The sequence below is a fragment of the Anguilla anguilla genome, chromosome 1 (assembly GCF_013347855.1).
Source record: "Anguilla anguilla isolate fAngAng1 chromosome 1, fAngAng1.pri, whole genome shotgun sequence".
In the NCBI taxonomy this organism is placed as follows: domain Eukaryota; kingdom Metazoa; phylum Chordata; class Actinopteri; order Anguilliformes; family Anguillidae; genus Anguilla; species Anguilla anguilla.
The window spans coordinates 48,823,164-48,844,105 of NC_049201.1; the positions used below are offsets into that span (position 1 = coordinate 48,823,164).

The 20,942-nt window shown below is 41.5% G+C and overlaps 1 protein-coding gene across 3 annotated transcripts in view; it reads left to right on the top strand.

Moving 5' to 3' along the window:
* Positions 1-2,373: 2,373 nt before the first annotated feature.
* Positions 2,374-20,942, top strand: part of nr4a3 (nuclear receptor subfamily 4, group A, member 3) — a 37,581-nt gene continuing 19,012 nt past the window's right edge. Inside the window, exons 1-5 of one of the 3 annotated variants that reach the window (XM_035394652.1) lie at positions 2,374-2,743; positions 4,445-4,496; positions 5,928-6,083; positions 7,140-7,221; positions 12,799-13,667. In XM_035394652.1, the coding sequence (XP_035250543.1) occupies positions 7,158-7,221; positions 12,799-13,667 (933 nt within the window). In that variant the 5' untranslated portion in view covers positions 2,374-2,743; positions 4,445-4,496; positions 5,928-6,083; positions 7,140-7,157. The remainder of the gene's footprint in view (positions 2,744-4,444; positions 4,497-5,927; positions 6,084-7,139; positions 7,222-12,798; positions 13,668-20,942) is intronic. The other 2 variants (XM_035394644.1, XM_035394660.1) reach the window with 2 other exon arrangements.

Sequence of the window (20,942 nt, forward strand, 5' to 3'; positions counted from 1 at the left end):
CCGCACTCAGTCAATTTTCCTATTCACTACATGCCTACAATAGATTCAATAAGCTGGCTACTGTAACATCTCACTACTTGGCTAGGAGGTTTTCGATATAAATAACTACGACCGTCAGTGATATTATCTACAGATAACCGTTTTGCAAACGAACTACCTAAATTTTGAGCGAGAATAGCAACGTATCGCAAAAAGTCAATGTCAGCTAGCTAACTTGTTGCACGCGCACTAGTTACCACATAGCTGTGTCAACATAACCAGGAATTGGCACCCATTAGGCAGTAAACAGTTCGGTAGAATGAAAACGTAGTTATCCAGCCAATAAAAATCTAAAGGCTACTATTAAGGCTGGCTTGCGAAAAGAGAAACATATCTACACCAGCATGCCGTTACGTTCACAAACCTGTTTGTGACAGCACATTGTCCAAGATCTACCCGTAAAGTTCCCAGTGTCCGTGTCGTGTGACCCACTTTAACAAATAACCGCGTTAAACGGCTCCAATCATACCAAAGAACAAACAGCTCACAATTTACACAAAAAAGAAATAAAACACGTTAACCATGCAGCTGGCTAAGTAAATAGGTACCACAACGTAGCTAATGGTAATGGCTGACAACTGAGCGTATAATCAGTCATACTTTGCGAGTATCCAAGAATACCGAGATGGTAGCCTAGCTAGCTTAACTAGCTACCTCACAAAACATGCATTAGTGACATACACTTAGCAAGTTAGCTAGCTGTCAGTTACTATCTAATAAACATAGATATCTGTAAGCTATAACTTGCCAAGTAAAAACAGGGACATGCTTCCGCTAAAAATACCTGTCTACGACTATATTTGGCTTTGCTGGATCACAATCAAATTTCTAAAATAAACGGACCCGCCCCAGCACAATGAATGGGATCTCTTCTATCTCACACTGCTGCATCTCCCGCTGCTAATTTTAGTAACAGTGCTTGCGTCAATCACGCGCCTCAGTGCGTCAAGCTTTGTCCCCGCCTTTGGGGGCTGATCATTGGCCAGATTCGAGTACGTGGCCCAGGAAACCATGTGTCTTGTGATTGGCTGTCGCTGATTTTGTCTTCCCTTTGGTTTAAGCCGTCGCATTTAATTTTTTGCTTTCCAATGCCGCCGTTGTGAATTCCCTGAATCTCAAGCGTCAAGATCCCCCATGAAAAGAAACAGCGATTTAGGATTTACTACATTATTTGTCAAAGGTAGTAATCAGCAAGAGCACCCGAGATAATCTAAACTGTATTTCCGTTTTAGTTATGAATGTCTAATATATTTTGTGGCCAGCGGAAAACCCCACATCACCAATTTCTATTTTACCACTAATAGTCTCCAACAGGTGCTAAATAGCCTGTATAAATCAATTTGTTTTTATGTTTGTCGCAGAACACAACCCTGCTGGTCCGCAAACATTTCCATCCTCAAAGGAAAACTTTGCTTTCATATAGAAGTACAGTTTCACAGGAAATTATAACAAGAGTTCGACTCACCTTAAAAGTAATGGGGCCATTACACAAATGGATACTGATCAATTAATCTCCGGGCATGTTTTAAGTGACCCCCCAATTATAAGATGCTCATTACGTTACGGTACTGTGGTTCGTATGTTAAGAGAATAATCTACACTGCCTATTGTAAAATTAGCTGAAAAGCACAAGAAAATGGCAAATCTTGTGGCTGATGCAGTGCAGAGTGCTTGCCTATTTTTATTTTTTTTATTTTGTTTTTTTCAAAAAGTGTTGTTGGTCATATTTCATTTTTGGAAATACTTCAAAAATTGTGTTTTCAGTTACACACATTATTAGTACATTTTTGTATGCTTTGCTGTTGCTATGCAGCAATCAAAATCATTCATAGGGTTAATGTGTGTCATGGATGTAATGAATATACTTTTATGTTCTGTGAGATTTGGTAGAAACCAATTTGAAATTAGTTTTGAGTGCTTTAAATGACAGGATTATGCATTCAATATGGATGCCCATGTTAGGTGAACACATACTTATATATACGAAATAAAGAAACAATATAAAAACAAAGCAATACTAGTTTTATTGTGCATTCTTTTGTGAATGAATGTGGCCTACAACATTATTAATGGTATTTAAAGTTCTGGATTTTTATAGCACATGTGGAGCAATACGAGCGCAAAACAGTTAAAAGTAAACGCTCTCTGAAATTTGAATATTAAAATCGCACGACTGCATATTATATGAACAGATTATGTCCTTGAATCATAAAATAAACATCTCCACACTCACCGCCCTTTTTTATTTTTTCCTTTGGCACAGTGTTGAGAGAGGTCTTATGTGTCTACTGTAACAGCGAGGTTTGGAGCTCTACAGTGAGTGACGTCACCTCTCCCATGGCGTCACATTGACGTCTCGCATACCAGCAGCTCTATGCAGAAGGCAGACACATAAATGTGCTATTAGACTTTCTCTCACAGAGCTCTCCACATAAACAAAGCCACATTGCAACTTCATCACAGAGCGCATCATCAAGCATTACTAACACGGGGAGACCAGATCGTGCGGATCTAGTCCTCATACATCGGAGTATTTTCTTCAGTAGAATTTATATTTTTGTCACTACATCTACAACTACTACTACGACTATACGAACTGCTATATCTACTACAAGTTTTGATTTTTATAACTATGCTGGAAATCGACCGGAAACTTTAAGGGGGTTAATATCACATGTAAAGACGGAACCTCTACAGCAAGCAAGTATGTATCAATCAGTATTCTTGTGGATGAATGAATGGTTGTGTGCTCGTTATCGTATAGCTCATATCAAAAGAAAACTTAATTTTTGAATTATTAGGCGTTCTCGAAATTATTTTCTTTTCTTTAATGGAAATTACTACGAACAGAGAAACTTTATCGTGCATTTTGATACGCTGACCTGTTGAATTTGCAAGTTTGTAATAGACAGAGAGAGGATAAGAAACCGATTTGCCTTCAAGTGTTTGATGTCCTCCGGCGAATCGAAGCGAATTCGATGAGAATTAAAGGTATCATATTCTCTCTGGTTGTCATGGAAATGGGATGCCACTTGCCGACAACCACGTAGCATTGAAATAGACGATACAAGAATGAAACCAGTCTTTTTCTATTTTCCTTTCTTTTAGACAGTGGGCTACACACATGGCAGTTCCTAAGGAAACCTTTAATTCTGTCTATTTTTCTTTGGTTGTTTCGCTTCGTAGGCCTATAGATAGCCTACTTCTACGTTTTAACGGAACGACAGCCTTATCCATCCCGTGAAGGATATTGTGTCATTAAGCTATTGACACATCTAGCCTAATCAAAACTCAAGAGTGTTTGTCAATATGTGAATGAGAAATGACAATGAAATTGCTGTTTATTTTTAATACTGTGCTTATAGCGATGATAAGGCAATACAGTGAGATAAGATTAACACTTTTCGAATGTCCGATTTACGCGGTTTCGTTTTGAGGGGTTGTGTGGTTTAATCATAATATTGTTGTCTGAATGATAATTCGTCTGATTATTTGATTGTTATAATAGCCTATAGCCATAGGTCTGCTTGTTGGGTCTGGTGTGATCAGGTTTTTCTCGTGTCGTTACGTTTCCTTTCTATTAGGCTGCTGTTAGGCAACTAGCTACAATCATACACGTGATCGTTTTAACAACAGTTGTGTATAGTAGGCTACTTGCACTTTAAAGTTGCCCTTCAGTGGGTTATATGTGTTCCTAAGCAGTTTCGGGCATGGTCTTGGGTCCTCACTTCCTTTGAATTGAATGAACGACAACGTTGGCTTTCAAACTATAGATTTTGCTACAAAGTCCAACTGAAATAGGCTGCATCTAAGCACACACGAACACACACACGAAATGCATAGTGGTTAAATTTTTATTTAACCACTTTGACAACCAAGAAAGCTCGCATAAATTCAGTCAATGGCAAAAAAACAAACAAAAAAAAAAGTTCAGCAGGCTATAACAATACCGCCTAATCTTTTAAATGGCGCGTAAGGATTTTATTGGACTTGGTGACCAAATGCGTTTCAAGCGCAAAACTAGCTACTATAAAATATTGTCTAACCTATGTTATTATATAATCATCTAAGTATATTCAATATTGAAAAAGTATATACATACATACATACATACATACATACATACATGCACTTCTGTCTCAACGTCAGCCTGATTTTTTTTTTTTTAAAGACAACTCTAGTTTTATTCCATAACATATAACTGGTGCTTTCGTTTATATTTTTGTGTTATAACTATATGTGGGCAATATTCTCTACTTCCCAAAGACATTGGCTGTGAACTGAGAAGGCAGACAGTAAAAGCACTCTGGCAGACTTGGTTCCTCTACCTAATTTACTGTACTTGTACAAGTTTTTCTGTCCAGCTTTTTATTTTTTTCCTCTCTTTTCTTCGTTTGTTTGCTAGAAAGCCTCTCACTGTCTGGCTTATTGAAGCCGGGGCTACAGCCTCTTACAAGGTGCGTGTTTAAAAGATCATTCACGGTTCTCTAGGTAACCAGTCTACTACCGGTCTGACTTGGGTCTCGTGGGTGGGTCTCTTCCATGATTAAATTCTATTAAACATTCTGAAACATTTGTATGTTCAGAATTAAAACCATAAACATTTAAAAGATAATGGAATGATTCAGTTTTATGTCATTGTACCTGTCATTGAATTTGACTGTAAGATTTTACGCTCAGCTGGCCTTCGCTGTAGCCGAGGCAGCAGTGCAGGTTCCCTGAGACAGGCTATAATCTGGGCAGTACGGAATTGAGAAATGTAGCCTATTGCTCCCTGTCAATAAAAGGCAGGATAAATTAAAATACGATAAATTCAATTTTGCTTAAGCCATAAGTTCTATCCGGTGGTCATCTGAATCTACTTTACGCTGGGAACAGGGACTGTTGCTCGGTGGTTGACGAGGTTGTGTTTTCTGAAAAAATGGTATAGGCTATTGTAGAGAGGGGGCGCTAGACTCTTTTAAATAGCCAGTAGTGATGCGCTTCAATATATTTCACAGTGAAACGCGAAGGACTCGGAAGCTTAATTGTGTGAATATCTCAGGTGAATAATTTTAATGCTCCTCGAATAAATAATTTATTGAGCGTTGGTACACTTCAGTAAGCCGGAGGTTTCTCCAGTTTTCATGTTCAATGAAAACTTTTTTTAAATAGTAGGCCTATTTATGCTGCTTAAATATGTATTCGGATGTATTGTATGGTGCAATTTTTATTTTTTATTTTCTTTATCAAAAGAATTACAACAGAATTGCTTTCTCTTATTTGTTTTTTCATTACTTTTCTAGACATTGTTAGAACTGATATGTGACAGCCTATGGGTTAATATGGACCTCAGCACCTTAGTTGAGATTACTTTTTTTTACTCTTTTTAGCATTTTCTAACAATCATTTTTATGTTCTTATCGGCACAGCTTGTTACTTTGTATTTTATATATAGCCTGCTGAGATATAACCTAAATTCTAGGATATGCAAGTACAGATTCATCCAATAACCTCCCAAACGAATAAATATGTTTTTACTTAATATAAACGCATTCTTTTTATTGTTATTCTGTATATCGTAATTATAATGATACATTTTATTGCTGTAAATTAGTGATGTTTTTTTTCTCCCGACTATTTCCGGCTCTTATTGCCTTTTAGCCTACCAGCAGTCTCGCCTTCCAATTTGCAAGTTTTGATTTAGAGATAGCCTGGTTTTTATCCTTTATTTTGCCACTTTATGGGGCTGCTCTAAGATTAATAACTATTATTATTATCCATGTTTTTATTATTTATGTTAACTTTTGGCGGAATTTTCAGCAGTCTGAACTGTTTCATTAAATGTTGTCTTTCAAGCGATTTCCTTTGCGTTTTTTAAATTTGCTTTTGTAATGGTCTATTTACAGACCCCGGTTCGGAAGAGCGCCCTCAGCTGAGCTCTGAAACCCGGCTATCGGACAGTTCAACCAGCGCAGCGTCCGCCGAAGCTGCCTCTCACCGCTGCCTTGTTACACCTCCGCAGAGGAAACCAACCACAATTCAGCGAGCAAAATTCCAACCAGGTAAACTGAATCCAATTGCGCTAACCGCACACGCTGTGTCAATTTAGTGCAAACCCGTGCCATGTACAAGTTGCTCAAAACACCTAAGCATCTAAGTGAATTCAATGTGTTAATATTTTGAGGTAGCCCATGTTGATAATTCAGCGTGTTAATTGGGTGAATGTATGTCCGTTGTTCATTTGTTTCCATGCGTAACTACTATGCTACTTTGTTATAGTCAGTGGCTCTTAGATCTAATTTGGACTACGTTTAGCTAATAAACTTTTTGTTATTTCTGGTGTTTGTTACTCAATATATTCAGGACCGCGGAAAAAACATTGGGTTAATAACGGGTGTAGGCGACGTAGAGAAAGCAAAAGCACTGTCCCTTAGTTTGACATTATTTTGAATCTTTGTGTTAGAGGACATAGACAACATTTAATAAAATACATACACGCAGAACATCAAACATGGAAACGAAGTTTCGTTGTATGTAAAGTATTTGTGCAATATATCTTATAACAATTATACAGAAATATTAAATATTATTTGTTGTGGTAAATGTGACACGTATCTATTATATGAAAACGCAACTGTTAGCGGTCGGCATGTAATATGAAAAATCCCCATTTTATTTAAATTGGTTCGCCTGAAGTACAAGACGTTACCATAGCGTCCATCCGTTACACCGCAATGGCTTTAGATTCGTGCCCTCCGGTTGAGATATCAGACGTGCGGCCGTAGCGTAGGAGAAGTTTTAACCTAAAAAACATACTGTTATTTTTAGTTTGGCAATGCTAATATACAACCATTTTTCATGGTGTATGTTTCACTTTTTGAAGTAGACGCCATAGTTTATATGTCCTGTTTGTGATCCTTTGTCCAGGATGTATCACTTGTCTTCCAATGGTCTGATCATTTGTTTGTCTGTGCGTGAGTGCGCGCACGTGTGTTTCATGTTTGCGCGCGTCCTTATGAATGCCATGCCCATTTTATACACCTACTTCTTTAATGCCTTAGTTTCCCATTGCCATTAGAATGTATATTCATTTCTGCAATTCATCTTTTGTTTGTTAGATCTATGGCATTCTGACAATGAGCAAGCGCGCACAATTATTGGAACAGCTGCATTTTATCCACCTAAAATGCACACCTCGAGGTTAGAAACTTGTTTTAAACTCTCAGTTCCATACGCTTTGTCGTTGATCGTTTGAAAAGCTGTGTGTAAAGCATCTTAATTTGGTGTCTGTCCTCTGATAACAGTTGCGTCCTCTATGCACTCTTTTTCATAAATGGGTTAGCCTCCGGCATCCTTCTGTGCCATTTTCGCATTAACAAGAGGGAAACAAACAAATGACAATGCACTATTAATGATAATAAACCTCCGTAATATACGACCTTTCATACAATTCATTCACAGCCTACTACTCACAACCCATTCACAATTTCTTCATGTAAAACATAAAAGACAAAACACCAGAAGTGTCATTCTCGTCACCTTTTTTAACAATTACAAATTAAATAAAAATGTCTTGATTGTTGAATGACTAGATAATCATATACACTTGACCTTTAGGATTGAATGTGTCCATAAATATGCAATCCCAGAAAAATGTGTGTGTGGGTGTATGGGTGTGCTTGTGTGTGTGTGTGTGTGTGTGTGGGTGTGTGTGCAGTTGCCTGTATATCCAGGTTATTGTGCAAGGCTTGAGTGTAAATGGGAAGTCCACCAGGACAGTGGCAAGAGGCAGCAACATATTCAAGGGACGTTGAGATATTTACAGGGACTTTTGCTTGCAGTGTCCTGTTATTTTGGTTTGACCAGATTTAGTCCAAAGTGGTGGGTGTCTGGTTTTATTTTAATGAAGGTTTGTGGAGGTGTCTGATCTTATCTTGCAGATATAAAATCAGTTGCCTGAGAGGTCACTCAGACCAAGTTTTTATGCTACACACACTACTACAGAAACGCCAGGGCAAATGTTCTTGTGAAAGGTACAATATTTCAGATAAGATCCTCAATAACTGGCTGGAAAAGCAGAATACATAAAAATAACAATCTATAAAGCATAATTAGATGGTACAAATCTTTTTTTATATTCAGACGCAGAAGTCTCTCTCTCTCTCTCTCTCTTGCTCTCTCTCTCTCTCAGAGAGTGTGTACAGCTCTCCTACATTATAGTAATGTAAATAAGATCTAGGGTTTTTCTTCCTTATCATGGTGCCTGTGGGAGAAGTCTAGAAGTACTGATACATTTTTTCAGTTTCAGGGCAGTGACTGTCAGTGACATCACATAATCTTTGCAGAAAATATAACCTCAAGGCTGTGACAGCATCCTTGAAACAAACCTGGAATACATCAGATGAGAAATGAATTAATTCCCTTTTTTTTCCAAAGCAAAATTTTTTTTTTTTGCTCCATTCAAAAGTTTATGTCAGGGCTTGTCCAGTCACTCCTCCCCAAAAAAGAAAGATGAAAAAAACATGTTGATAACTCACTTAAATGGGTTGTCGACCACGAGGCACAAACCTCAAAAGCGGAAGAAAGTGGCCTTGCTCAAAGTACCCTTCAAAGTCGGGTTGTGAAAGGGCCCGGCTGGGGTGTGTTTCCTTTGTGGGAGGAAGAGCTGGTCAGTTGCACAGGCGCCCACACCACACGGTGATGTCACAGGCTCTCCTTCCTCACCCACCCTTTCCAGTGTGAGTGGGAGAAAGGGAGAGAGCAGGCTTTGCTCTCTGTGATGTATTTCCTGCAAGAAAGTTTGACTCATGAAACGCTCCATTCTTTTGACTATTACATTGGAACATTTGCTGATGACTGTTTGGCGAACGTGCTCTCAGCAGTCCATTTCATTTTTATGCACATGTCTTCAAACATGTAATTATATGACAAAGATGATCATTTTAGAATTTTAATGAACGGTGTAACAGTCTATACATACCCAAGATTTTTTTATTAAAAAAACACAAGATTTTTGTGCTCACTTATAAATTGAACAGTTTAGTTTTTCTCGTCTGCAATTCTCAGTGGTTGCATTGTCTACATTGTCTTTTATTTAGTAAATAACTGAATAACTATTATCATTGATGTATTGTTATTTTTAAGAGGCTTAATGCATACATTGATATGATTATAGGCTTTGGAAGGCTAGTTTATAAGGTATATTGATGATTCTAAATAAATATCACAGAAGAATTATGGTAGTAAAGATTGCATTGCTTCTTCCTATGAACTAAATTCTGTGTTATTTTACAGATTTTTTTATTATTTTATTATTATAAGTTGCCAGAGAACTAACAAAACTGTTTTTTTTTTTTTGTAACAAAGCAAGTTCAATATATAGGTTTTTTTGACACGTTTCGCCATTGTGTGTTAACTACCTTCTGAGATGTATATTAAAAGATATAGTTGACCTTTTCCATTTCCCAAAGGATTATTATTATTGTTGTTGTTGTTGTTGTTACGCTATTGGTATTGTGATAGAGGTAATAATGTTTGCTGAAAAGGGGTTAAGTATATATATAAACAGAAACGTTTTATGGATATTAATAATAAATTACAAAGAAGATGTATAATTTCATCTTAATTTAAAGTACCGCTTATTAGCTACAGATATCGAGAGTGGTAGGGAAGTCTTTTGTTTTCCGAAGAACTTCCTCAGATTGCGCGCGGGTGGCTGTGTGCGTGTGTGCGCGCGAATGTGTGGATATGTGTGCATAGACGGGTCTGTGTACACTGCCGCACCAGTCATCAGAGGGAAAGGATCCGTACATAATTGATAAGTCCCTTGATTTTACTAAACAAATATTACGTACTGGAATATTAGTGATTACGGGGACACCAGACGAAAAACCTGTGTAAACAGCGTCAATGGGACGTTTTCTTTGTTGACAGTTCCCTGGTTGAGCGCAACGAGCAAACACTGAGAATCTCAGTGCGCCGACAGGCACGATTGATTACACAGGCACCCTTTCCTCCCTCCGCGCACAGAGTACACATCTACGTGCTTTATTTTCCCTTTTAAACTAAACAGCCTAAGGTAGAGGGCTGTTACGTAACTTGTCTGATAAGGCAAGCCATATGATTTTACTCCGATCGGATCCGGCCTCGCAGTAAGATATGCTGTGTTTTCACAGCCTACTCAAGCAGATCAAGTATCAAGAACACGTGAGACAAGTTGTAGTATCTTTTATGCGGAAAACGATTATATTCGAATGCGCATGATGTAGCCTGATTCATGTCATTGCTTCAGCTGCATTGTAAACACAACTGGTGGGAATATGCGAATCTAAAGATATTGTCCAGGTGTTATTTTTAACATTGCATAAATACTCGTGTAATATATATATATATATATATATATATATATATATATATTCTGCGAGTAAAAAAAAAAAATCCTACGAGTATTTATGCAATGTTTAAAATGTAAACATTGTAAACAAGTATTTTAAATAAAAAGCAAAAGAACTTATTTCTGAAGAAATTAGGTGGAGGTGCAGTTATGAAATAACTAGGAAATAGTAAGAGGATAATTAATGGCAGTGATAATAATAATAATAATAATAATAATAATAATAATAGTAATAGTAGTAGTAGTAGTAGTAGTAATAATAATAATAATAGCTGTGTAATAGTCTTTGCAGGCCAATTGCAGGTGGGTGTGTGGGGTGTTATTGAGGTTAAGTGGTTGGGCTCTGAGCCTGGTGGTCTCCAGAGAAAGAGGGCAGTTTAAGTAATGATGCTCGGTGGGGTTTGGCTCCTGTGCACCACCTGCCCCCCGCACGCGGCCCCCGTTTTCAGCTGTTCCATCACACGGCCCTCCGCATTGTCAGCTCCTCTGGATAGACCTGCAGTCTCTCAGAGCGAAAGCAGGCCTCTCGGATATACTCCATTTTTTTTGGCTTGGTGGTCCCAGATCAGCTCTGACGTTACATTTTATGAAGTGGCAGACTGTTACCCAGCGGTATTTCGCCTGACGTTCTGGCTCAGCCCCTTTGTTTTGTTACGTGTTTTTATTTTTTGTAATGCAAGGCCCAAGTTGCCACTGAGATTGACGAGGTAATTCAGACCTGACAGCATGGCTGACCAATGAGAGGGACAGACACACCCTGGCACATCTCCGGCTGTCCCATGGTGCTGCCACTAAAGATCTTAAAGATCTCTGTCCAGTTTTTTTGAGGCATTTTTCTGCGAATCGATTGGCTGAATCGATTGCGGATGCGGATGTGTGACGCCTCCCATTTCGGGCGAGATGGCTGAGTTGACGTCAGGGAGTGAGGCTGCTGTAGGTGGAGGTCGTGTGTGTGTGTGTATGTGTGTGTGTGTGTGTGTGTGTGTGCGTGTTTGTGCGCTTCACACCCCCGGATGATTTAGAGGACAGGTTTAGCCCTCCCACTGCACTGCAGGGGTGCGAAAGAGGCACAGTGATGGTTATTAAAATTTAATGAGTGCATAGAACAAACAGGGACTTATCTGTCCACAGGTGAGGCTCTTTTGCCTGCTTTATGATGTCAGAAGACAGCCACGGGAGGCAAAGGGGACACTGCACTGTGGATTTAACATCTTTATGTGAAATTTTGTGGCAAAGTGCAATCTTTAATTATTAGGTTTGAAACAAAGAATATAAGAACCGGTTAATGTTTTTCTTTTGTTTTATACACTTATAATTATAGAAATCTTAGGAATGAAAAAGTTAACTAGTCATAAAAATGTACTTTGTATGATTTTTATGACTGGTTAATCATTTGATAATTTTCAAAGCTCACAAGCTTTTTTACATACATATTACCTCTTGATATGTTTTAGTTTTTGCTGTCAAAATTGCACTTTGTCTCAAAGCTCTTATTTGTTTTTGAAAGGGTGTATGTTGCTTGCATGGCTGGTACTCTACTCCGGTGGGTGGAGGTCCACAGCCGTCTTTCAGCTCTCCTCCAACCTGTCATTCACTCTGCTACCTCAGCTTCACTCTCAATGTAATGTCACTCAATCACTAACACGTCTCTTTCAAGAGGGGGGTGGTTACTTTTCTTACCAAGCACTAACACAATGAAGGATATTCAAATGCTTTAACGTGGATAGAAACATTTTGTGTATTTTCGTGTGGTTTGTGGTTCACGATTAAAGCCTGATTCAATCTGACAGCAAAGTGGTTTGTCCTGAACTCTGAGCAGCACGCTTGACTGTTTGTTTTCACTTGCTGGAGAAATGAAGTGAGTTCTGCAGTCTCTGAAATTAATTGAAAAATCGTGTAATACGTAAAAACGTATCGCGCGCTGAACGCTCGGTGCTGTCATTCAAAAGACAAACTGCTTTGTGGTCAGACTGAATGAGAAGGCCGAACTCCTGTGGGAATGCACTGGGGGACTTGCTTGGTTCATGGTGGCCCTTCATTAAAATCAGTATTATATACTCCAGATAAGAGTGTTTGCATTGATGCTCTCTCTTTCTCTCTTATATGGTGTTGTATAGCTGTGTGTACACAAGAAATCTGTGAAGATGATCTTGTTATCTTGACTGACTGAATGAACATGACTGCTGTTGAAATAAGGATGTTTTTAAATTAAATTCTCTCTCTCTATTTTGCTCTCTATCTCTTGCTCTTTTTTTCTGTCTTTATCCCTCTCTATTTCTTATTCACTGACTCACTCACTCTCCCTCTCTTTCTCCCCTCACTCTCTCTCCTGTTATCTTCCTCCCTCTCTTGCTCTGTTTCTGTCTGTGGGGCGGCCGTTGCAGACATGCCCTGCGTACAGGCCCAGTATGGCCCGTCCCCGCCCGGCTCCAGCTACAGCACCCAGACCTTCACGTACCCTGGGGAGTACAGCTCTGACATCATGAACCCAGACTACACCAAGCTGGGCATGGAGCTTGGGAGCGGGGAGATCTCGGCGGCCGCGGCCACCACCTCCCTGCCCAGCTTCAACGTCTTCGTGGAGGGCAGCTACGAGCCCAAGTCCTCCTGCCTGTACCAGGTGCCCCACCACAGGCCGCTGATCAAGAAGGAGGAGGAGCCCTACCCCCCGCCCCCGCAGCTGCCCCTGGCGCAGTCCGAGGACACCATGCCCAGCACCTCCATGTACTTTAAGCAGTCCCCGCCCTCCACCCCCACCACCCCGGGCCTGCCGGGCCAGCCGGGGGCCTCCTTCCTCTGGGACGACCCGCACAACCTGCCCCCCGTCCCGCAGACCTGCATGGGCTCCAGCCCGCTGATGGAGTCGGGGCCGCTCAAGTCCCCCCGGTTCCCCCACTTCTTCGACCAGTCCCCCCCGCACGGCGGCTACGAGGCGGGCCTGGGACTGCCGCTGCGGGCGGAGCGCTCGCCTTCCTCCTCCTCCTCCTCCTCCACCGCCGCCTCGTCCTCCTCCATCCAGCACCCTGGCCTGGAAGCCCACATGTACCCACTGCACATGGGCAAGGCGGGGGGCCTGCACTTCCGCCCGCTCGGGATGGGGCCCTGCCCGCCCCTGCTGGGGGGGGAGAGCGGGCTGCCGTCCCCGCCCGGCCGCTCCACCTCAGGGGAGGGCACCTGCGCCGTGTGTGGCGACAACGCCGCCTGCCAGCACTACGGCGTCCGCACCTGTGAGGGCTGCAAAGGCTTCTTCAAGGTAACTCCCCCCGCTCTGCTTTTAACCTCTCACTCCTGGTCTGGGGTCTCCTTCCCCTCTCACTCCTGGTCTGGGGTCTCCTTCCCCTCTCACTCCTGGTCTGGGGTCTCCTTCCCCTCTCACTCCTGGTCTGGGGTCTCCTTCCCCTCTCACTCCTGGTCTGGGGTCTCCTTCCCCTCTCACTCCTGGTCTGGGGTCTCCTTCCCCTCTCACTCCTGGTCTGGGGTCTCCTTCCCCTCTCACTCCTGGTCTGGGGTCTCCTTCCCCTCTCACCCCTGGTCTGGGGTCTCCTTCCCCTCTCACTCCTGGTCTGGGGTCTCCTTCCCCTCTCACTCCTGGTCTGGGGTCTCCTTCCCTCTCACTCCTGGTCTGGGGTCTCCTTCCCCTCTCACTCCTGGTCTGGGGTCTCCTTCCCCTCTCACTCCTGGTCTGGGGTCTCCTTCCCCTCTCACTCCTGGTCTGGGGTCTCCTTCCCCTCTCACTCCTGGTCTGGGGTCTCCTTCCCCTCTCACTCCTGGTCTGGGGTCTCCTTCCCCTCTCACTCCTGGTCTGGTCCTTCCCCTGGCTTCAGATCGCCAAGCTGAGTAACTCTTAGTGCAGTTCCTTTCGGAGGGGATTTCTGTCTAGATCAGTTTAATGGTTTAATGTTGTTTGAATGGTCAGTTCAGTCATGATAGTTCAGGCATGTTATAATATTATTAATACATTTCAAGACGTTAATGGTGTTACAGACATATAATTCTTGATGCCCCTGATAAAGCTAGCGCAGCATTGTTTTTGTACGGCTCGTAATTTCCATTAATGTCCAGCTCAGAGTGAATTGCGGGCGATGGCACTGTTTGGTGAAAAAGCTATAGCGTCCCTTGTGCAGTCTGTTGTTTTCGAGAGAGCACTGTACTGTAGGCTGGCTGGCGTGGCCGCTGTAGCGGCTGCAGTGGTTTGCATGCTGGTCTGAACTGTCTTGTGTGCCGTTCCCATGGTGTGCGTCGGGGTTGATTGAACGCTCCCTCCCCACTGAAGCACAGCTGTGGAGGGGGTTGTGCGTCGCGCTCGCGCTCCCAGCTTTGTGCTGCTGGAGTGGGTGTGGAACCAAGGCCGGGCGGCTAGCTGTAGCAACGGCGGCGTGACTGAACAGCCACAATGCTGGCGAGGGTATTTCTTTAGAGTGGCTGTTGTCCTGCAAGTGGGCGCTGTGAAAGCCCAGATTCTCTCTCTTCTCTCACCCTCTCTCTCTCTGTCTCTCTCTCTCTTTCTTTCTCACTGTCCATTTCTCTCTCTCTTACGGGGAGACTCATCAAGTGTTCTCACAAATTATCTGAGCTGCCGTTCTGGGCCCTGGCGATGCCCGGTTGCCACGGCACTTCTGAGGGTCGTCTCCCTCGGAAACCAGCTGGAGAGAACCAGCACTACAGCGCCGTTGAGAAAAAAAAGGATTAAAAAATGGCGCTCCGTTTGCAGAACCCCTGATTTTTGCGATTTGGCCGGACGAAGGATTTAGCAGTGCGCTGTCGAGAGAGGATTCTTTTACTCACGGTGGATGTGACTCACAGGCGTGCTTTTGGGGCGAACCAAATTGGCAGCAAAAGTGAGGATTTTTTTTACAACCTTATTCTTTAAGATAACCAGTGCTTGGTTACCAAATGAAAAAAAAATGTGCTTTGTGAAATACAGCCCTTTATTCCGAATAGTAGGGATTCCTTTGAAAAGATTGACCTGTGACCCACCCACATTATCTGGCTGTCAGCTCCCAGTCCAGTTTGAGCAATTGATGACACTGTTTCAGTTCTCTCAGGATAGGGGCTTTGGGGTTTTGCTATTTTAACTGCATAACACAAACAACCCTGTAAATTAGTAATATTTGTAAATAGAAAATATTTTTGGATATTTACAACTCCAAATGAGCTTTTCTCTAAAAAAATCTCAATACAGCACATGTATTATTTTACATCTAATATCAGATTCACACAACAGTTTCACAACACAGTTACCAAATTCACAGCGTTTGAATGTCCAATAATTTTTTAACAGCAGTGGGATTTATGAGGCATATTTCTGCCTTATGTAGGCTGAAACAGAGAGTAATGATTTTAGTCATAAAGCTGTAGTCACTTCCTGTTTGTTTGTACAGATTAAATAAAACATGACTAAATTATATACAGTGGATGAAATTACGACTGCGTGTTTTTGAAACAGATGAATATTGATGTAGCAGTTTCTCTGGAACTCCGTTGGAAGTCATTTTAAATGCTCAGTGCTAAAATTTCACCACTAAAAAAAAACAAATGATACATAAAATACAAAAATAAATGTCCACACATAAATTGCAGCACACTAAAAGCAATAAGCATAACCCCACAGGATTTACGTCTGAAATAGTGCACAGGCACGGTTGTTCATTCATTCCCCCATTCATTCTGTACTACCTAATTTGCTTAAGACATTTTGTGCATGATTAAAGATAAAAACACACACACACACACACACACACATATATATATATATACACACACACACACAAAGAAATAAAGAAAGGAAGAGAGAGTGGCAGCAAAAAAAGATAATTGAATAGCGCCTGTGGTCTAGAGAAATAAATTAGCCCTCTTTTCAATTAGTTTCACAATTTGTTTTTATTTAGTAATTAATAAAAGCGGGGGGACTGGTGGGCCTGCGGCCTTTGTGTCCATTACTGTAATCCTCTGTGCCGAGGTGCCGCCCGTCAGCACTGGAAGCATCTGCCAGCCTTCCCTTCCCCGAGCGAAGCCGGAATTACACACCGGGCCATCTCCCCAGCAGCCTCACCTCAGACCTGTGCTACCACACCGACAGGGCCCCGCCCGCTCCACACGCATTTACACCGTCAGCTACGAACAACCGCCCGCGTATCTGTCCACTTTACAGGGCACTGCGCGAACATGTTAAATGATGCAGTAAAAACTCATTAGTGTGCAATGTATGTGCGTACCACTACATGGCACCAGTATTTTTGGTTATTTCGCATAAATATATTGTTCATGCAAAAATTGTGAAAAGTAGACATTTTATTTTCCAAGTGGACTTTTTTCACATTATCGTGTTTTCTAAATGGTTTCTTTGAAATTTAAATAACAATAACAATAATAATAATGTTAAATATTTTAATTTAATAGAATATTATTATTATTATTATTATTATTATTATTATTATTATTATTATTATTATTGTTATTATTAGTCATTTTACTAATTTCTGATAAAATAATTAGCAAAGAAAAACCTCTTTTTAAAAACTCCATTTTTAAATTTGTGAGTAATTGTTTCAAGTGTAAGACATTTTGCAGAAAGGAAAGTGTAGAGTGCAGAGGAACTTCTAATCTTCTAATCTTAACTTAACTATCCTGCAGTCTGTGAATAATGATCTGTAACAATACCTTGTTTACTGCGCGCAACCACCATCACAGGAACTCTTTCATAAGCAGGGGACTCATATCCACAGTGACTGTAACTACTGAGACTATTTTTGACATGACACAAAAAAAGCATTATTGGAGCCCAGAATTTTTCTCAGAGTGAATGAAGCTATCATGTAAGTTTGTTGCTTTGACATAAGCGCTCAAAAGGCATGCTTTGTAATAATAAAAAAATCAATTTGCAAAAAATATGTGTTAGTATAGTATAAAATAGTATAACTGAACCTTTGACAGAAAGAGCCAATTATCCTTTTGTACTTTTGTCAACATTTCTATGTTTTCTTTCATTCAAGTCTTGTGTGCTCTGCTTCCTTCTTTCACAAGTGTGGGATTGCACATTGCACCGCTGACTATATAGGCATGAATATGTCAAGGGTGATCTACTGCTTTTGTGCTTCCAACCGTGAAAGGGGGCTCGGTATAAAACTGACAGAGACACAGAAGCCAAACAAAGCTAAACATATGAATAACATTTAAGGATAATCTTCCAAATTAATACCCGAGATAAATTAAATAAAACATGACAAACAAGTTAATTAAATGGAGATGGGCAAATTAAGGCAATACAGATCAAGTCGGCAGTATACACCTAATATTAACCCTCAACGTGCTCGGTCAGCCAATTAAAACTGACCCACTTCCTTCTTCTGAGGAAATAAAATGAATAAAAGTACCCGAGCACTTTTAATTAGAAGGAGGCCGTCGGTGACTGCCAGTCATGCTGCCTGCGGAGAGCCGGCCGTCTGATAGCCGCTGATTAGGGGAGGAGTGGAGGAGTGGAGGAGGGGAAGAGTGGGGGTCCCCGAAGGCTTTTAATTTAAGCCCGGCTATTAGCACATGTTACATGTCATGAATCTGCTTCGGCTTGCCTCAGCTGGCTCCCGGGAGCACTGTGGGCGCGGGCTGCAGTCTGTGCATGCTGCACGTGTGTGTGTGTGTGTGGGGGGGGGGTGTGTGTGTGTGTGTGTGTGTGGGGGGGGGGGGGGTGTGTGTGTGGAGGGGAGTGTGTGTGTGTGTGTGTGTGCGTGTGAGGAGAGGTGTGCGGTGGGTGTGGGGTATGTGTGTGTGTGTGTGTGCGCGTGTGTGTGTGTGTGAGGAGTGGTGTATGGTGTGTGGGGTGTGTGTGTGAGGAGGGGGGTGTGTGTGTGTGTGGTGTGTGTGTGTGTGTGAGGGGTATGTGTGTGTATGTGTGTGTGCATGTGTGGAGGGGGGGTGTGTGTGAGGGCTGTGGTGGGAGAGGGAGGGGGGTAACAAGGGCTGAAATGAACCAGATGTCGGTCAATTGCTGTGCTCCAGCATTTTTGCAAAAATGCAAGTGGACAGGGGACCTTGCCAGCTTTCTTGTCCTTTTACGGCTATCTGTAAACTTGATTGACAAGGCAGCTCTAATCAAACTTTGTGCATGGCTGCAAAGCGTTGGCCATGGTTTAATTGAGATTATGCTCACTTTGGGGATAGTTCACCTTCCTCCCTTCCTGCAGGGAGGATGGCTATGGGTCTTATGGCAAACAGCCACAGTCATGGCGCTCCAAACATCTGTATCGACTGACTTGAAATTCAGGTTAGGCTTGATGGGGTACAGTGGGGATACAGAGCATGCGGATCAGTTGGATTCCTACTTTTGTGCTGTCTCAGGACATGCAGGAGCCTGTCTGTTCCTCTCCTTTTCCCCTGCTGCTGTCCCTCTCATAAACGAAGCAACAGGAAAAGTTCATGCGGATGCGGGGCTAAAACATTGCACAGAAGCATACATAATGTATATGCGAGGCAGCGATCACTGATCACTGACAGGCAGAAAATAGTGATGGTCTACTTATGAATCCCACCTGTGCACTTATTTTTATGTCTTAATTTATGTTTTTTTAATCTCTGCATTTACATGGCAAATGCCCTTATCAAGCATGACGTAGACTCCAGCACAGGGCAAAAAATGAGTGTAGTATATGCAAGTATAATGAGTATAGTATATGCAAGTATAATGAGTATAGTACATGCAAGTATAATGAGTATAGTATATGCAAGTATAATGAGTATAGTATATGCAAGTATAATGAGTATAGTATATGCAAGTATAATGAGTATAGTATATGCAAGTATAATGAGTATAGTACATGCAAGTATAATGAGTATAGTATATGCAAGTATAATGAGTATAGTATATGCAAGTATAATGAGTATAGTATATGCAAGTATAATGAGTATAGTATATGCAAGTATAATGAGTATAGTATATGCAAGTATAATGAGTATAGTATATGCAAGTATAATGAGTATAGTATATGCAACTACCTACTAAACGCTAACGGCGGCCTGTCAAGTCCATATCATACATAAATCATATTTTAGTACAACTTAAGAAAGACATATGCTGAACATTTTTGTTCAACCTGCAGATTAGGGCACACGGCAGCTGTATGAACTCAGCTGAGTGCATTTTGGGGAGGCGACTGAGGAGCGATGTATGGAATCAGACTTTATTTTAATCCCAGAGGGCAACTGATGTGCAGAATCAAGATTAAACACAATACAAAAAAAGAATCACATGACAAAATAGAACACACAGAAAACACACCGTTACCTGATATAAAGTGCTTAGTGCCTGAGAGGATTTTTTTTTTTTGAATTTGTTGAGTAAACTGATGGTTGAGGGAACAAAATAATATTTGTATATGTTATACAATCTTTAGTAGCTTAAAGCATTGACCTAAGCCTAAGGGTAGAGGAAGAGATTCAGAGTGCAGTGGAAGGTCGCAGTCTTAAAAGGATATGTAAGGGGCCTCTGTAAAAAAAAAAAAAAAAATGAAAAGGAGAAAGGGGAACTGTGCAGGTGCAACAACTGCCACGCTTCCTGTTAGGTGTCAGAGTGACATCTGTCAGTCACGGCGCGGCGCGGGGACGATGTAAATGTAAATTCTCCCCCTGCCATCTCTCTGTCCTCCGGAGCTTTCCGCACAGCAGCAGGCTGTGGAGGGGAGACAGGAGACGTGCGAACCGCTGTGCTGCGTGTCACAGGGGCTGTCGCTGTCGAACCGCGGAAACGCGCGCGGAGACCACGCAGGCTCTGCCCGTCAGCAGTCACAGAGTATGGATTTGTGCTTCCCGTGTGGGATGCTGGTAACATGGCAGGAATTAAACCAATTATTCCATTGTTCATGCGTTTCAGCCGCGAGATCGCTAACTGATTACTGGAATCAGTGGGCATATATTTGTGGACAAACAAAAGATTGCGATAAATCCAGTATTTTATGCATTGTCTTTAAGATTCATGAAAGGGAGCGTTAAGAACCCAGTGTGAAGAGGACAGATAATTCATTGATATTCAATTTCCAGCCTGAATGTGCGAGCGAAAAGAAATAGAACTGGAGACATAGTGCTTGGGAGGTGGGTTTGGCTATGTGGTTTGCATTTTGTGAACCACAGAACATTTGAATGCCAGTTTAATGGATAGAGTATACAGTTGTTCTGGCATTGATTGTCTGGTCTAGCCTCTGTTAACCGAGGACCATTAACCGAGTCTGGTCAGTTTCAGTTTTGTATTTAAATGATCTGAAAAAATGCCTTAAGTTAATTACCAGTATATATCAGAGACCTGCAAAATGCCGCCTGTGATGAGAGAGAGTGGTGTTTTTTCCCCAAAAATGCTATTGTTGCAGTGAAGGTGCTTTATTTAAATGTGCATGGCATTGAGCTTCAAGCTTTGTTTTAACTAGGCTTGAATGGCTAATTATGAAGTGTATTATGAAATGAAATGCTGAATAAAGATCTTTCTTAATAAAGGTACTTTTATGCTGTAGTATCATTATGTTCATAAAGATCCCTTAAAGTTTTA